Source organism: Pseudorca crassidens, chromosome 12, assembly GCF_039906515.1.
Source record: "Pseudorca crassidens isolate mPseCra1 chromosome 12, mPseCra1.hap1, whole genome shotgun sequence".
Taxonomy (NCBI): domain Eukaryota; kingdom Metazoa; phylum Chordata; class Mammalia; order Artiodactyla; family Delphinidae; genus Pseudorca; species Pseudorca crassidens.
In genome coordinates, this window is record NC_090307.1 from 4,746,860 (window position 1) to 4,764,313 (window position 17,454).

At 41.6% G+C, this 17,454-nt stretch overlaps 1 protein-coding gene across 2 annotated transcripts in view; it reads right to left on the bottom strand.

Moving 5' to 3' along the window:
• Positions 1–17,454, bottom strand: part of ZNF407 (zinc finger protein 407) — a 480,028-nt gene that overhangs the window by 449,900 nt on the left and 12,674 nt on the right. For both annotated transcript variants that reach the window (XM_067698828.1, XM_067698827.1), the window contains exon 2: positions 925–5,659. In XM_067698828.1, the coding sequence (XP_067554929.1) occupies positions 925–5,599 (4,675 nt within the window). In that variant the 5' untranslated portion in view covers positions 5,600–5,659. The remainder of the gene's footprint in view (positions 1–924; positions 5,660–17,454) is intronic.

Consider the following 17,454-nt stretch of genomic DNA (forward strand, 5'->3'; position numbering starts at 1 on the left):
GCATGAATTTAAAGTATATCTTTAATAATAAGCCATTATTTAAAAGTACAGTAAAATAAACCTTACAGTTTTAATGAAAATATGTTCATTGAAATGTGAATTTATTATTCAAATCCACTCATAAATTCAACCATGGAGACAGAACTTGTCTAAGCAGAGCACAATGATTTAGAAAAGCTGTCCATTTAAAACAAAGAATGTATGGCAGGTTTATAGAAACACTGCAGTGAATTTTAACATAAATTTAGAATAGTGGCTTATGTATTTTCCACAAAAAGTTTTTTAAAAAAATTTCTACCTAAAATTGAACATTAAAATGGAACACTACATGTGACAGCACAGAAATTAAATCAAGTGCTACCTCCATGCAAACCAAATCCCCAGGACATATTAACTTTGAAAAGTGTTCACTAATTTTGATCCTTGAAAGCAGAATCTTGTTGCCTGGGAGTTACACTTTGGTATATAAACTATCTGGCAATGAATACATTTAAATCCCTAAAACTGTAAGAAAATTTTCATATTCCACTCTTCAAAAGCCACTTAATATGTCCTCTGAAACCCAAAGTGCCACTTAATAGACACCCTGGAAAACCAAACAACTAGGACTTAGAGACAACTGAAAAGCTGTGAGAGACAGGAATTTAACAAACGCATCAGAGGGACTAGGCTTCTTGATAAAAGAGATCTGCCAAACATCGTGCCTTTGGAATCACTAAGGCTCAATTAATTACCTTAAGAAATGTTAAGTGTCAACAAAGACTATGGCAGCGTCCAGAGCCACGGGGCAGTGGGAGGTGAACTGGGTGGAGGCCGACTGGCAAATGCAGTTAAGGACTCCACATTTGGATGGGAACAAATGTCCGAACTCTATCACTCCTCTGCACCTGGTGGGTAAAGAGAGATTTGCTGCACTTTACATACCTGTGTGAGTGCGAATGTGTGCTAGGAATGCCATCGAATTGCTACTGCGACACATCTTCCCACAATACTTGCAAACGTTCCCCTGATTTTCCTCTCTCTCGCGGTTGATTTGCTCAGTGTCTTCCACTATGTACTTATTCACCTCTCGGAGCAGTTCCTCATGCTGCCCTTTAATATGCAGAAATAAATTCTGTTCAGAATCAAAGGGCTCTGTACACTTGACACATTTAAAGGTGGCCCCTCCCTCGGGAAGCTCCTCGACGCTGGCCTGTTCATTTCTCATGTGACCAGCACTGGCCAAATGCTGATGGAGGTTGCTCTCCGTGTAGAACGACTTTCCACACAGCAGACAGTGGAAGTGTTTCTCTTTTGTAGGATGCTTCATGGCTATGTGAACATTCAGTCCACTCAAACCATCTGCTAAGAAGCCACAGTCATCACAACGAATTCGTGTGGATTCGGCAAAGGAACCGCCGTCTGATTTCTTCTTTTTCACACCTTGAGCACAGTCCTTTAAGGGCAACTCACTCATTCTCACTCCTGCTGCTATAAGCCCCTCTTCAGACTGGTCTAACAGGTCCCCATCTTCGGGGTTCTTTATCCTTATGATGGAAGAATCAAACCGGCCAAAACTGTACACGGCTTGTCCTTTATCATCAATACTGATTATAGTTTCATAAACATCAGTATTTTCAACGGTGCTATCAGAAGCTGGACCATCCTCTTCCAAAATTATTTTACTTTCATGTTGGGAATTCATCAGAATCTCCTTATTCTCTAGAACGGGATCTTCTGGCACATCTTTCAAATCCCCTGAACTCTGCACACTTCCAACTTTGTTCTGACCACTGCCACCCAGGTTGAGCTCTTCTCCAGTTGCTCTCAGCATGGTGCTCTCAGCCGAATGCTCTCCTTCTAGAGCTCCGGGGCACACACGTTTGCCAAGGACTTTATCTGCCTTGTCCCCTACGTTTCCGCCATCACTCTTGCAATGTGTGTCTGGATCACTGACGTCATTCAACATACTGTGGTTTTCCTTTGCTGTCTCATAATTCAAAGCTGAGCTTCCTGAATTTTCATTCTGAAAGTTGCCTGGGGAGCCATAATTAGAGGAAATATTAAGGGACACCATCTCCTCCGGTTTTGTAACTTTATCCTTGGCAAGGGGCGGCTGGAAAGCTTCACAAAAGGAATGATCTTCGCTGAGATTAGATTCTTCCTCAGTCTCAATTTCTACAGAGCCAGGCGCGCAGAGTACTTTGGACATATCTAAATTAGTATTCTCATCTAAAATAGAACAATCAGCAGCATTTCTAGTTCTGAGAGTTTCAGAGGGTTGGTCTGAAATTATCTGAAATTCTTCAGAACTTTGCTGATGCTGCCCTTCAGGAATAATGATGGTTTTGGACATTTCTGCAGAACTGGCTTCTACGTTAGAAGAGTTCAGGTAAGACTGCCTTTTCATCTTATGTTTTTCTGTTGCTGCGTGCCTGGTCATCTCCCGCCGAGTCACAGCATAGTAATCACACGCCATGCAATAAAACGCAAACTCTCTTGTATGTTTCCGTTTTATGTGCAGTTCTAGAGAAGGAGAAGAGTAAGCATTAAACTCACAGCGCGCACATTTGTTATCTCCTGTACCTGTGTCATCTCCCTGGGAGCAGGCATTGCCCTGATGGATAAGGTCCTCTGGTTCTAGAGACGTTTGTTCCTTTCTCTCAAGAATGTGACCGTTAGTTTCCCCATCTGTAGAATGAAATACATTCTCAACGTCGACTTCAACTGGATTCCCTTGCTCTAGTACTGGCTTTTCCGAAACAGAGGTGTCTGCTTCAGCTGACTCGTTGGCAGGTACATCCGAAACTGCTGAAGTGGTGTTCTTCCTACAGGCTTCAGGGTTCCCCCCTTCCGGGCCAACAATGATATCTGAACTTGGTTTTCCACTCGCTTCTATTTCTACACGTCCTTTATGTTTCTTGGTGGCACAATGACGTTCCATGTCTCCCTTAGTTACAGTATAATACTTACACACTTTGCATAAATAACTGTACTGGTGACTGTGTTTTCGTCTAATGTGCACGGTCAAGTTTGTAATACTCGAGGCCAAAAGACCACAGTGTGAACACGTCCGTGAGATGTTACCTTTAGGTCTCCCTCTCTTTGGGGCAGTGGTCAAAGTTAATTCAGCCTCTTTGGTGATTACACCAGATTGTGACAGTTCCTGGGGAAGGAGGATGCTCTTGTCGAGACAGGTGTGCTCCTGGAATTGCACACCTTCCACATGGCCTTCTATCCTTCCATTCCCAGAAATGGTAAACTCTTCTTTTTTGTCATTTGCACCTATGCAGACCCTTTCAATACATTCTTCAAAGCTTAAGCCAATATTATTTTTCTTAGCATTTTCAAGATGTTTGCTTCTCTTAATGTGTTTCTCCATTCCTTCTTTGCTCAATGAGTAAAGATTACATGCCTTACACAGAAAGTGATAGTCTTGACCATGGCGGAGCTTTATGTGTCTTGTGAGAACAGTGGAAGATCTTGTTTTATAAAAACACTTCTTACACTGAAACTGAGGCTTATTCGCATGTCTTACTTCATTTCCATGGCTTACCCTGGACTGAACTGGCTCTTCCTGAGCTGCTTTTCCTGACTCACTCACAGAATCTTTTGTATTTTCTGATTCTAAAGTACTTAAAGGTAAAGTCTGTAAAACCAAATCATTGTTAAATGATTGAGAAGTCTTTGGCTGACCCAACAAGTGAATGTGCTTCTCAGTTGTCTTGTGTTCCTCCATGTCTTTCTCAGACGAGAAGCACAGATCACAAGGCGTGCAAAGGAAACCCCTACTGTGCTTTTCCTTCATGTGGTCTCTCAGGTACATTTCATTCAAGGAAGTAAAGGAACAACACTGACAACTGAGGCCGGGGGCGGTCTGCTGATGCTGGTTATTGTGCGAGTGTGCATCCAAGTCCCTCCTGGACGCACTGGAAAAGCCACATGTCTGGCAGTGAGACTGCATCTCTCCTGCGTGGCTCCTCTTCACATGGATTTCCAACTCTGTCCTGTTTGTGGCTGTGTGTCCACAGTCTGTACACGTACACAACACCTGGTCATCAGAAGGCAGCCTCACCGTCACCGAGTCAAAGGAGCATGGGAGATGGGAGCTTCTCCTGTCTTGCTTCAGGTCCTGGGTCTCTGCGGATGTGACGCACAGACCCTGGACGCTGCCACTGGTTTCTGCATGCTGGGGTGTTGACTCAGCATCACTTGTTTTCATCTGTGTTCTAAAGTGTTTCAAGCACAGCCTCTGAGTTTCAGTAGTGCCTCTTTTGTTAACTCCTAAAAGAGTGAACCTTTTCTTCGCCTGGCCCCTTAGGGCGAAAGCGCCGCTGCGTCGTCGGAAGCTGCTGCCCAGCATGAGGACGTTCCGCTCAGGTCTGGGTCTTGAGGACGTACTGACACCGTGGGCTGCCTGGAGGGTGTTTCTGGTAGATTCCAATTTCTCTAGGAGACCCTCTGAGGTGACTAAGGCTCCTAACTTTTTACTCTGGTTTTCAGGATTCCGAGGTATATCGAGGGAGGTTACATTTTGTTCAACAATCTCTACTTTTTCTGGTGAAGTACTCCTGGATGGCATCATTTCAACCAGCAACTCACTGCCATTTCCACTTTGTTTAGAAATGCTTCCTCTGAAATCTTTAAATTTGCTTCCAACGTTTCGTAATCCTTTTGAACCGCCATTCTTTGCTACTGGCTTAGACGCTCTTGGCTTTGTGCGAACACTTTTTGTTCCCATGGGACATGGCTTCTTAGGAAAAGGCTGTTTGGTTAAGATCTGTACAAACCCTCCACGAGCAGCAAGGTTCTGACGCCGGAGATGTGTTTTGCCGAGATAGTGTGCGTTCAACAGGTTCTCCTCCACACACTGAAAGCCACAGAGGTCACAAGAAAAGACCCTCTGCGGCCCGTGCGCCTGCCTGACGTGCACATGTAAGGCCGTGCTGCTCTCTGCTTTGTGGCCACAGGGGCCGCAGGCGTGGTCCTCAGGCTGCTGCATGTGACACTCGGCATGCTTCTCCAAATCGGAGCAGGAAACAAACGAGTGACCACATGCGCCGCACTGCAGAACTGCATCCACACTTCCGAGGGTACTGCTCGCAGGCATCTCGTTCTGAGGGAAGGGAAGCTCTCTTCCTGGATCAAGGAAAACCATTTCCTGAGCGGGCTTCTTCTCAGCATCTGTTTCCAGAGAAGCAGCGTCCGTGGGGCTAACACTGCAGGGGGCGGCAAAGGCACCAGGAAGACACACGCCTCCATCAGGGTCACTAAGGAGGGCCCCCACCCCTGTCCCCGCCAACGGGACACCCGCTTCCGGGCCTGAGCCCTCAGGCCTCTCTGACCCAGGGATGCCCAGCTCTCCTGACTGGAGGGGCTCTGCCTCAGCTAATTTCATTCTCTTGGAAGCGTGTTCATTTCCATCATTCCCCACGACAGCGCTGTCAAAGTCCGATGACTCTAAAAAGCCTCTTTTGCTTGTGGAATTTTCAGAGGAATCTGCTATCACCTCAGATACAGGCCCACAATCTACATCATGGGGTGAACTATTTCTCAAGTCTTTTGCTTCTTTGTTTACACTGTCATCCTCATCATTCTCTGGTTTCTTCTCAGTATCCATCACTAATAAAGTGCTGATGATGCTTCTTGTGTCAGGGGTGGCTCACTGGGCACACATAACCTGGGAAGAAAATAAAAACGGTATAAAACCTTTGAACACAAAGAAAAGACACACAAGTTAGTCGAAAAGTCGACATAAAGTGACACACTAGACGAAAAATATCATAAAATTAGCCTCGAGGTCTCCTTTACATTGAGATGGATTTGATCGCGTGTGCAAAGTCCTTTATGAAATGCATGAAATCAGATTTGGGGCATACCACATCATCATACTGCTGACTCAGGAAGCAATGCTACATTACTTTGATAGAAAAAGTAATTTTCAACCAGCTTACAAAAAAACTCCCATGTTTTAATTCTTTTTACTGGTACATTTCAATTTACTACTTAAAAAAAAAAACAGAGAAGCCCTCTTTTCAAAGTACATTTCCATGAACTCCCATTCTGTAGAACAGATTAAACAAAAACTGCTGTAATACAAGTCAGGGAGCCAGCCCTCCCCCTCTTTAGCTTCCCAACAGAAGCCCAAGTCCCAGTGTAAAGAAAACATAATTTTAAAACAACTGCTTCATCCTCTTCCCCTAGAGCAAAGAGTCTGACTATCATCCTTCTAAGTACATTCTAATCAACAACATGCATATGCTCATCATACATCATCGTTCATGTTCAAGCACTGTTGCCAATGAACAGCCACTCCTGTTCCAGGTGTCAATCACCAATGTCTTCATCTAACAGTCATTTTGTGTTGTCTGAAGGTTAACAGGTTAAGGGGAAATGTCACTGATAGAGTAGAATTAATAACGTAAATTTTAGTGGGGGGAGGAAGAATTTTATTGAATAAAATGCTTTAAAATCAATAACATTGATTTTATTTTTCATTATGCTATTTAATTCAATTAAAACATATCATTTTCCATTTACTTTACACCATGAATGGAATTCTCAGCCAAATGCCATTTGATTTGATGTTAATTAAAAGTATTACTCATCAAGTATTATGGCCTCAAAGCTAATGGTAACTATTTTTAACTATTTTAACCATTTTTTTTTGTTTTTCTGTCACGATGACAAACCAAATGAAGGCTGTTGTTCTGACTCTGCTAAAAGTAGGGACTAGAAATTATATATAAGATAATGACACCAAAAGCATGAGTAACAATAGAAAAAATTAATAAACTGGTCTTTATCAAAATTAACAGCTTCAGGGCTTCCCTGGTGGCGCGGTGGTTGGGAATCTGCCTGCTGATGCAGGGGACGTGGGTTCATGCCCCGGTCCAGGAGGATCGCACATGCCGCGGAGTGGCTGGGCCTGTGAGCCATGGCCACTGGGCCTGCACATCCGGAGCCTGTGCTCCACGGCGGGAGAGGCCACGGCAGAGTGGGAGGCCCGTGTACCGCAAAAAAAAAAAAAAAAATTAAAAGCTTCAAATGACATTATCTTCAAAGACCACCAAAAAGAAGTGAAAAGACGAGCCACAGGATGGGAAAAATGTTCTGCAAATCAATATCTGATACAGGACTTAATCTAGAATATATAAAAAAGAAATCTTGTAACTCAATGATTTTTTAAAAATCCAATTTTAAAAGGAGCTGAGGGGCTTCCCTGGTGGTGCAGTGGTTAAGAATCCGCCTGCCAATGCAGGCGACACAGGTTCGAGCCCTGGTCCGGGAAGATCCCACATGCCGCAGAGTAACTAAGCCCGTGCACCACAACTACTGAGCCTGCACTCTAGAGCCCGTGAGCCACAACTATTGAAGCTCTCGTGCCTAGAGCCTGTGCTCCGCAACAAGAGAAGCCACCACAGTGAGAAGCCCACGCACCGCAAAGAAGAGGAGCCCCTGTTCGCTGCAACTAGAGAAAGCCCGTGCGCAGCTATGAAGACCCAACACAGCCACAAAGACCCAGCGCAGCCAAAAGTTAATAAAAAAAATGTTTAAAGGAAAGGAGCTGAATATACATTTCCCCAAAGAAGATATGCAAATGGCCAAAAAGCACATGAAAACATACTCTACATGAGCAGTCATCAGAGAAATGCAAATCAAAACTATAATGCGACACCCACTACGATGGCTAGAATCAAAAAGTCAGATAAGGGACTTCCCTGGTGGTCCAGTGGGTAAGACTCCACACTCCCAGTGCAGGGGGCCCAGGTTCGACCCCTGGTCAGGGAACTAGATCCCACATGCATGCCACAGCTAAGAGTCCACATGCCGCAACTAAAACCCGGCGCAGCCAAAAATGAATAATAAATTAAAAAGAAAAATTTTAAAACATCAGGTAATAACAAGTGTTGGTGAGGATGTGGAGAAATCAGAACACTCATACAATGCTAGTGGAGATGTAAAATGATGATGCCACTTTGGAAAAGAGTCTGGCAGCTCCTCAAAAGATTAAACACAGTGTATCTTATGGCCCAGCAATTCCACTCCTAGGTATATGCCCAACAGAAATAAAAACATACGCCCACACAAAAACTTGGACACAAATTTTTACAGCCGTATTATCCACAATAGCCAGGAGGTAGAAAGAACCCAAATGTTCAGCAACAGAATAATGGGTAAACAAAATGAGGTACATCCGTACAACAGAATGTTAATCGGCCACAAAAAGAATGAAGTATTAATACAAACCACGATATGGATGAACTTTGGAAACATTACGCTAAGTGAAGGAAGCCAGTTGCAAAAGACCACATACTATATGATTCCTTTTATAAGAAATACCCAGAATAGGCAAATCTATAGAGACAGAAAGTAGAATAGTGGTCCCTTAGGGCTGGGCGGGAGCACAGGACAGGAGATGGGAGACAGTGGGGTAGTGGTGGTGGATAATATCTAAAAGGTGATGAAGACACTCTAAAATTTACTGTGGTGATGGTTGCACATGTCTGTGAGTATACTTAAATCCATTAAATCATAGTATGAATGGGTGAATTGTATGGTATGTGAATATCCCAATAAAGTTGCTTAAAAATGTATAAATTATCATATGTAATTTACATACAAAAGTATCTTGTATTTATTACAATATAATATAGTAACATATTGTATCACTCTTATAAAAGAGTGAAAAAGATAAATGTATATAGTTTTATTACACTTACAAGATGTACAACATCAGATCACCATTTCTTCAGAATGTGTTCCAGAAAAGATAAATTATATAAAAGGTCAATAGGTGTTTTGAGGGGAAAAAATATTCCTGGTCAAATAAGTGTAGAAAACTCTGGTTTAAACAAGTGTCTTTATCACAGAATTTGTCAGTACATAAGTTTTTCCCAAACTAATTTCATTACAGAGCCCTTTGTTTATAAAGAATCAAGAGGCCAGTGTTCCAAAGGACCGTTTAGAAAATGCTGTTTTAGTTAAAGCATTGGGTTTGCTATTCAACGTTTGTAATGCAACAGTAAAAGGAGGAAAGAAAGTAAGAAAGAATGAATCATGTGTCTGTTCCAAAATCTTCACTTAGGGCCTACTGTATGCCAAGTTATTTTTGGTTGTACTAGATACTGGAATTAAAGCAAAGAAAAAACAAAATCTCTGCCTTGCATTTTAAGGGGTGAGACTTTTTTTTTTCAACAGATATATTGTCCAGTCCAGGACATCGACTTCTGGTCAAGAGTCACAGGGACTGGACTTACTCTCATGCATGAAACAAATAAAAAAGAAAAAAACAGAATCTATGAAACAACAGCACAAGACACTGGAGATGGGGCACCAAAAGATAGTGATCCTGAGAGATGAGAAACAAACCAGGTGAGCGCCAGCTTACTGCCTGAAGAATGGACGCAGGCCACAGACAGAGCCCAGGGACCTCCCAGCAGAGAGGAGGGCAGCTAGAGCTTGTGGGGCAGAGTAAAGGAGAGGAGAGATGGCAGAAAGAGAAACCCAGAGAGCTGCTGAGGGTCCCTCAGGACTGTCCCTCTCAAGACAGAGGACACTGCCTTCTCCCCCCAGAACTCTCTCAAGCCCTTCACGCTCAGTCCCCGTAACCCACTCCCCTCCCCGCTCCCGCACCCCGCACCCGGAGGCAACCGCCGCTCAGAATTCTTCCACAATAGATTAGTTTTGCCTGTTCCAGAAGTTCATACAAATGACATCAGGCAATATATACACTTCTGGCGGGAAGGAGGGTCTGGCTTCTTCCGCTCAGCACAATGTCTGTGTTGCATGGGTCAGCAACGTGCTCCACTTCGGTGCTGAGCACTGTTCCACCACACAGATTTACAATCCTGTTGACGGACACTGAGCTACTTCCTTTTTGGGCTGTTATGATAAAGCTGCTATAAATATTCTTGCACAAGTCTTTCATGAACATAGATTTTCATTTCTTTTATGTAAACACCTAGGGGTGGCCTTGCTGGGCTAGAGGGCAGATGTGTGTGCTTAACTGTATGAGAAATTGCCTGACTGATGTTCAAAGTGGCTGTACTGTTTTATACGGCCACCAGCAGGATCAAGAATTGTGACTGATCCACTTCCTCACCAACATTTGACACCGTCAGCCTTTTCAATTTTAGTCTTTCTAGTGAGTGTGTGTGAAGTTACTCTGCATTTCCCCGGTAACTAGCGATGGTGCTGAATGATGCTACATGCTTTGCAAAGTCCTTGTTAGCCTTTGGCCCGTTTCTTACATCACTTGTCTGTTTTATTATTGAGCCTATGTGTTCCGGATATAAATCCTTTGTCAGATACATGTTTTACAAATATTTTCTCCCTTTCCATTTTATAAATGTTGTCTTTTGATAAGCAGAAGTTTTAAATTTTGATGAAATCAATTTTTTCCTTGTTCTGGTTATTTACGTGTCTAGCTTGCTTTCTGTCTCCCAAGCTAGAATGTAAGGGTCTGGTTTATTTTATCCACTCACATGTCCCAAGAGCCTAGATCAATTCCAAGCACACAACAGGTACTAGAATGAACAAATATCTCACTGTGAAATAAGGAATGTATCCTATCTAAGTATTTATTGATGAAATGAAAAGTGTGAGATACACTTTAAAATGGTCCAGGAAAGGAGCCTAGCGAAGGCTAGGTACCGACAGTGCTGAAAGCTGAGTGACAGTTACATGGGGATTCAGTATGCCATTCTATCAATTTTCTATGTGTTTGCATACATATATGTTTGAAAACGTCCATAACAGGAGTTATTTTAAAAAACCTTTTAACGCTTAATCTAAAACGGTGAGAATTTCTTTCAATAACGAGTCCTTTCATCTCCTCCTCTTCCGACACCACTGTGGCCCACGGCTACACCACCTTCGGACACTAGCAGGTGCACATGCACAGAACACACAAACACCAACCCACGGAAGACCCACACACGTACAACTATTCAGAGTCAATGCTATATAGACGGCACATGACTCATATATTTTTGGAGACAAAAGAATGACTATATTAATATGCAGAAGCAAAATAATGAGGCTCTTCATTATCTCCTATATAATGGCTCCAAAAATTCTAAAACAAAAGGAGAAAATGTTTCTACATCTGTTATTTCCCAATTGACTTTTGAAATTAATGAAATAACTCAACATCTCATTATACCAAGAAAGAACAACAAACATTCAACAAATATATATATTGAGTTGCCTAGAAAATGAAAGAACTATAATGATACAAACACATCCTTTGCCCTCAGCAGGCTCATACTCTATTAGGAGCCATGTGACATATATCGAAAGGAACTCTAATACAAGGCCACATATGGTCACGTGTGTGATATAAACTAAGAACTACAGCAGTATAAATGAGCAAGGGACCATACTGCCAAGTAGACTATTTGGTTAAAAGAGCAGAAATATCATTTGAGCTAAACCCCAGGACACTAAAACTGTTTTCTTCTTTTGTTGAGGGGGCAGGTAGGAACAGTTAAACATTTCAAGCAGAAAAAAGGGATTAGCAAAGCCGCAAAGCACATGCAATGAGCATGTGAGACTGTCAGCAGTGCAGACAGCTACAGCCCTGGCTTTCTACTGCAGGGCAACTTAAAACCCAGGCAGATGACCAACATCACATCATAGGAGGCTCCGAATTAAGAACTGGAACTTATTCAGTGGTGTCAGTGGGGAGTCACCAAAACACAGCACTGCTTCAGGAAGACTCATTTTTCAGTATGCAGGACATATCATGGGTAGAGAAAGTCTAGAGGCAGAAAGAGCACATTATAATAATAGTTTAAGTTATAAGGCCTGAACTAGAATGACATCAGTTAAGTGGGAGTGCAAGGTGATTTAGTAAGTATCTTAAAGTGATCTAGAAAGGACTCAACAGAAATGAGGAACCTTTTATATTTTTTTTTCTTTTTTTTTTTTAAAAAAGAAAAACCTTTATCAGAAAGCTTATTAGGTTATTATAGCAGAATTCAAAAATTACCCAACTGGGAAAGTTCAAGGACCCTTTTCTGGAGGCAGATTTAATTCATTCACTCAACATTTATGGAAAGCCTACCATGTACCAGAAAGCACCTTTAATTCTCTGTGAACAAAGCGAAACAACAGGACAGGCATGGGACTCACTGTCAACACTCAAAGTAAGTAAGGCAGAATCCCTGTTCTTTCTGAAAGTCCTGGTACTTGTACCCATTGGAGAAGCCAGTGAGTCTCCGATTTCTTCCCACAGCAGGTTTCAAAATTCAGAAGACTTAGTAGGTATTTAGACTAAAATAATGAGATATATTATTAAACCAAATCTTCTTAAAGCATACGGTTCCTACACAAATTCATCAATTACCATTCAACACACATCCTCACTGTGCCAAAGATTTTCAAATATGCAATTCCATTTATAGTTTCTACTCTCATTCAAATTCTCAACTAGTAGTTGCTCCTCAACTAAAAATAAATAAATACATTTTATATAGTGATCTTCAATTTTACCTATAAAAAATTATTAGCTCACCAAGAAAATGTCCCAAAAGAAAATCTCTGCTCTAACTGAAACAGTCTCTGCTACAGTTTAAAAACAAAAGAAAATTTTAAAAGTGCAAGAAAGAAATCAAAACATGCATATACTTTTAAAGAACAATAATAAGAACCTAGAAAAATGGTACAGATGAACCGGTTTGCAGGGCAGAAATTGAGACACAGATGTAGAGAACAAACGTATGGACACCAACAGGGGAAAGCGGCGGGGGATGGTGGTGGTAGTGGGATGAATTGGGCAGTTGTGATTGACATGTAGACACTGATGTGTATAAAGCTGATGACTAATAAGGACCTGCTGTATAAAAAAATAAATTAAATAGAATTTTAAAATAAAAAAAAAAGAACAATAATAAAAGAAATCAATAGCAGCATTCTGATGACACCTGGTGGCCATTTCTCACAGGAAGTTTTTTTTCAGCATTTTTAAGAAAGTATTCCAGAAACTAGTAGAGAAACATACCAGCTATTCGACCATTTCATATGCTAACCTTACTGTGGGCAGCACGGATGAAATTTTCCCCTTTCACTCCACCTCTCGCCTTCATGTCTCTCTTCACCCCGTTCCTCTTTCGTGCTGAGTGTACGTAAGCGAGGCTGAGCTCTGTCTCTCACACGCAGGGACACGCTCGCCAGGAGTAGGACGAGGCCATCCACAGAGGAGGCCAGCTCTCCCCACCTGCACCCCAGGCCAGCTCACCCTCATCCCTCCTAGACTGACCCAAATTCCTGATGCAAACGCTGTGAAGTTGGCACGCGTTGGCACCAGGCCAAGAGTAAATTCACAGCAGGGGGCACGTGTGTGGCAGGGCAGGTGTGCACACACAAGCATATACAGAAACTCCGGATGGCCTTCACCCTTTCCCTTTGGGCCTGGGAGGTCAAGGTAGGGCAGGTAAAACGCCCTACGAGCCTATTATGATGTGCAGTGGCGACAGCTGAGACAAGAATAAAGGGAAATTAGCGGACTACTCAGATGTCTTTCTTAATCTACCATTTCAACTGGACTTTTGATTGAAAATACGTCTCTTACCATTATACTATCACTAACTTAATACAGTACCACCACATCCCTATGGAGAGGCTGCTAATGAGAAACTCTGAAGCATCAGTAGTCCTTACAAACACCAAGTGCATAACATAAGGGTAATTAAAAGGGTACTTTACTTTATGTAATCCTCCTCTCACCAAACTCTCCCATCAGAAGCATCAATGCCTAACAGAGACCACAAAACAAAGCATCTGATCCTACCCCCCAAAAAAAAAACCACTTTTCTATGAAAATGCTCACAAGTTGAATAATTTCTTCCATGACAAAAGAGTATAATGTTAACACCCTAAAAACCATTTACTAGATAACACTGGAGGCAATCTACCACAAATGGATGTGTAACATAGTTGTGGTTCATCTGCAATGGGACTGGCACGTGAATCCTGGGTCCACTAAAGCCCACCTCCTCACTGTCCCAAGAACTGGCTGCAATGCTCTCCTCAGCTATGTGTGTGAACCTGTGCTTCTCCCCACCCAGGAAAATGCCTGTGGTGGTTCAAAATGAGTCCACAGAATTCTCTGACGCTCCCGGTAAAGGGTGGGGCTAGCCCTCACCTTGGTGTAGGCTGGCCTGATGGCCTGCCTAGAAGGGACAGAAATAGCGGGAGTGAGGGTGCCCCACCATGCTTCGGGCCTTCCCCCTTCCCTTGATGGTACCCTGTTGGGGAAGCGGGACAGCACCCCTGCAGCCCACAATGGGGGCTCCAGGAGGTGGCGAGGGACTGAAGCTTCACTACCAAGAGCCAGAAGAACTCTGACGACAGCGACGAGGGAGCAGCTCCTCCAGCCCCAGGAGAGCCTTCAGGCACTTCAGGGACGGCGGCCCACGAGAGACCTGGCGCACAGCCACCCAGGTGAGCCCACTCCCAAATCCCTGGCCGCAGAAACTGGCTTGAAGCCCCATGTTTTGACGTAATTTGTTACATAGCACTGGACTGCTAATATAATGCCTGTTCTCTCCCTTTACACCCTGCCAGGAACAGACCGGCTCAAGTTCACCCCTCCTTTATATGTAGTTTATACATAATTTCCTTTCCTATATGCTCCAACCTTTAACAGGAATCTTCTGTACTAGCAAAAGAGTATTAAGCTACACAGAAGGAGGTCAATAAATGTTAAGTGAAGTATACTCCGAAATGCATATCGAGGGCAGAATTCCTAACAAACTTCCATAAGATTTTAGAACTTAAGAAACTGACATTTACATTGATGCCTCTCCCACTACCAAAATCAGATCTTATATAGCTTACAGTGAAAAAGTGGTGTAATAAAATCAAGAGTCATTAAAGAGATAAGGTGGAATTTTACATTTAGATTTGTATGGAATAAAAGAAAAGTCCTAATATTTCTGAAAGACCTGCTCATTTTGGAGGAGGCTTTTCCTTCTTATAAGCCCTGCTAGAGTCGAGTTGGTAGCAGCCTACAACCTAACATTCCCCAAACCTGAGGAGGCGGCCCATGCAGTAAACCCATGGACAGCCACAAGTCATCATCGGGGCTGAACAGGCCGCCATCCTGGCCCCCAGACTGCATAACTCCCACACCTTCCCCTGGCAGGAGGCATCCAAGCTCAGGAGATGTAGGGGTCTCCGGCCACAGGACCTGTACCTGGTTAAGCTTCACCTCCAAAGCATCTCACATGCCATGTCCAGCTTAATCCTAAAAAGAACCTTCCCCAGCCAGTCCAAGGACGCACTGAAGACAAACAGGCTAGAACTATGTGCTCCTAAGCCCAAATGGTCAGAGTAAAGTAAAACTATCAGATGGAGAAAAAAATTCTCACTCAAGTCAGAATAGAATATTGTTTCTATTCCAGGGGTACCCACGGTCTATTTCAAATATCCAATTTGATCCTGTGTGCAAGTTAAAAATTAGAATATTTCTTTAGTGCCTAAGTGAGAGCTAAAACAATCACGAAAAAGTCATACTAAAAGGGATCAAACCATGGTAACCATAACAGAATAAGTAGGTCATCATCCCTTCATCAAAGATTGCCACCTTTCCAACACTACTTGTGAAGATGTATTAATACTAATAAAAAAACAAATCACAGGACAAAAATAAACTGTAAAGTTAGCTCAGCCTTCTTACCTGGCTATTTCTTTTTTTTAAATCTTCCTACACTTCAAGTACTATTTTCCAAATACGTTAATTGATCCCATAATAAAGTTAATTTTATGACTATCTTATATCAACCATCTCTGACAAATGTACCTTTTGTGGTATTTAATATATCTCCTTTCAAAAAGTATTTTTAATATCAATGTTTTGCTAGTATTTCTAATTGTTTTGATTTTTTTAAGAAAGGAAATTCTTATTGGAATAAAATAATAAAAGGAATGAAGATTCTATGAGTAAAGTAGAAAATGAAAAAATTCAATGCCATTGAAAGCAGACACAGGATCGTTTGTATCTTATGCCATATGAAAAGCTTGTTTTATTATCAGTATAGCTAATCACAATGAAACCATCTCTTACAACTAAAGACATTATAATGAATTTTCTTTACAGCTAAAGAGAAATGGGATTTGCTGTTTCACATCAAATAGAACAGGATGTATAAATTCTTCTTCCTATTTATTGTAAAACATAATTTCATCTATAAAATCAGTCATGAAATATTAAAACTGAAACAACAGAATTTATATCCTTTACTTAATTTAGTTTAAATAGTCTATTCACTAAAAGGCGGGGTGGGGGAGAGGTACATGTGATAGAGCCCCTGCTTTCTCATTAAGTGTTTCCATTAGACCCTTTATTGTCAAGAATTTATAATGCAGCCATAAAAAAAAGCATCCCATAATAAAAGTTAGTATACTTTCCTTAAATTTTCCTTTCATCTTTTTCAAAAGGCAAGAAAATGAAGCACAAAGCATACGAATGCTGAGGAAGGGAAGAGAACGAGGAGAAAAAAATTAAAGAAACACAATGCACTGACACTGAACATGTTAAGCACTAGTGAAAAGGAACATTAATGTACAAGTAAGGAGGCCCAATTATTCCAACAATACACTGCAGGACACATGGCAAACAGTTAACTTTTCTGAGCCTCAGTTTCCTCATCTGCGAAGTGAGAGGTGACTAAGATTTCTAAATTCCATGAGAAAATCCCTCAGTGACAATAAAAAAAAAGTTGAACACTCAACCAGTAGAAAAAAGAATGGATCTGTTTTTCATTCCAGCAGGAATACTACGAAGAAAAAGGCTATTTCCAAAACGTAAAAATGGAGGAAAAATAACAAAAAAAAAACCAGCTAAAGACACGTTCCATACTGTTCTTGCTTTAACAGATTTCTCAGGTCCACTGAAGAGATGGATTAATACCATGGCTAATCAAAGAACGGCAAGGAAAATAGACTAAAACTACTAATTTTGGAAGAAATCTGGAAAACACTAACTCCAAATGTCGATAAGCTAACACATGATATAAAACTATCAAGCCTCAAGATTTCTGGAATATAAATTATTAGGTATCAAAGATATGAGTGTTAAGAAAGTATATTTAGAAAAGAGAAAACTTCAGTACTAAATTTTAAAAATGGATATAGTTCTAACCAAGTCCAATTATCTAATAAGGTTAATAGTTTTTATTTTCCTCTGGGTGATGAAATTATAGTTAATTTTTTCTTCTTCTTCCTGGCTTTTTCCTATACTCTTTCCTAGATATATTACTTTGGGGGGGGGAGGAAATTAAGGGGGAAGCTTAAAAAAAGTCTCTACACATGGTAAGTAACGGAAAATGATAACTCCTCTCAAGACGGGAAGAGCAAGCCCTCAGGTAGAAATACATTTATGATTATGGTTCTAAGACTAAACTGAGCATCAAAATCTTACAAATAAAAGTAAATTCAAGGGGTGACTTGTAAAAGTCAGAGATGTTT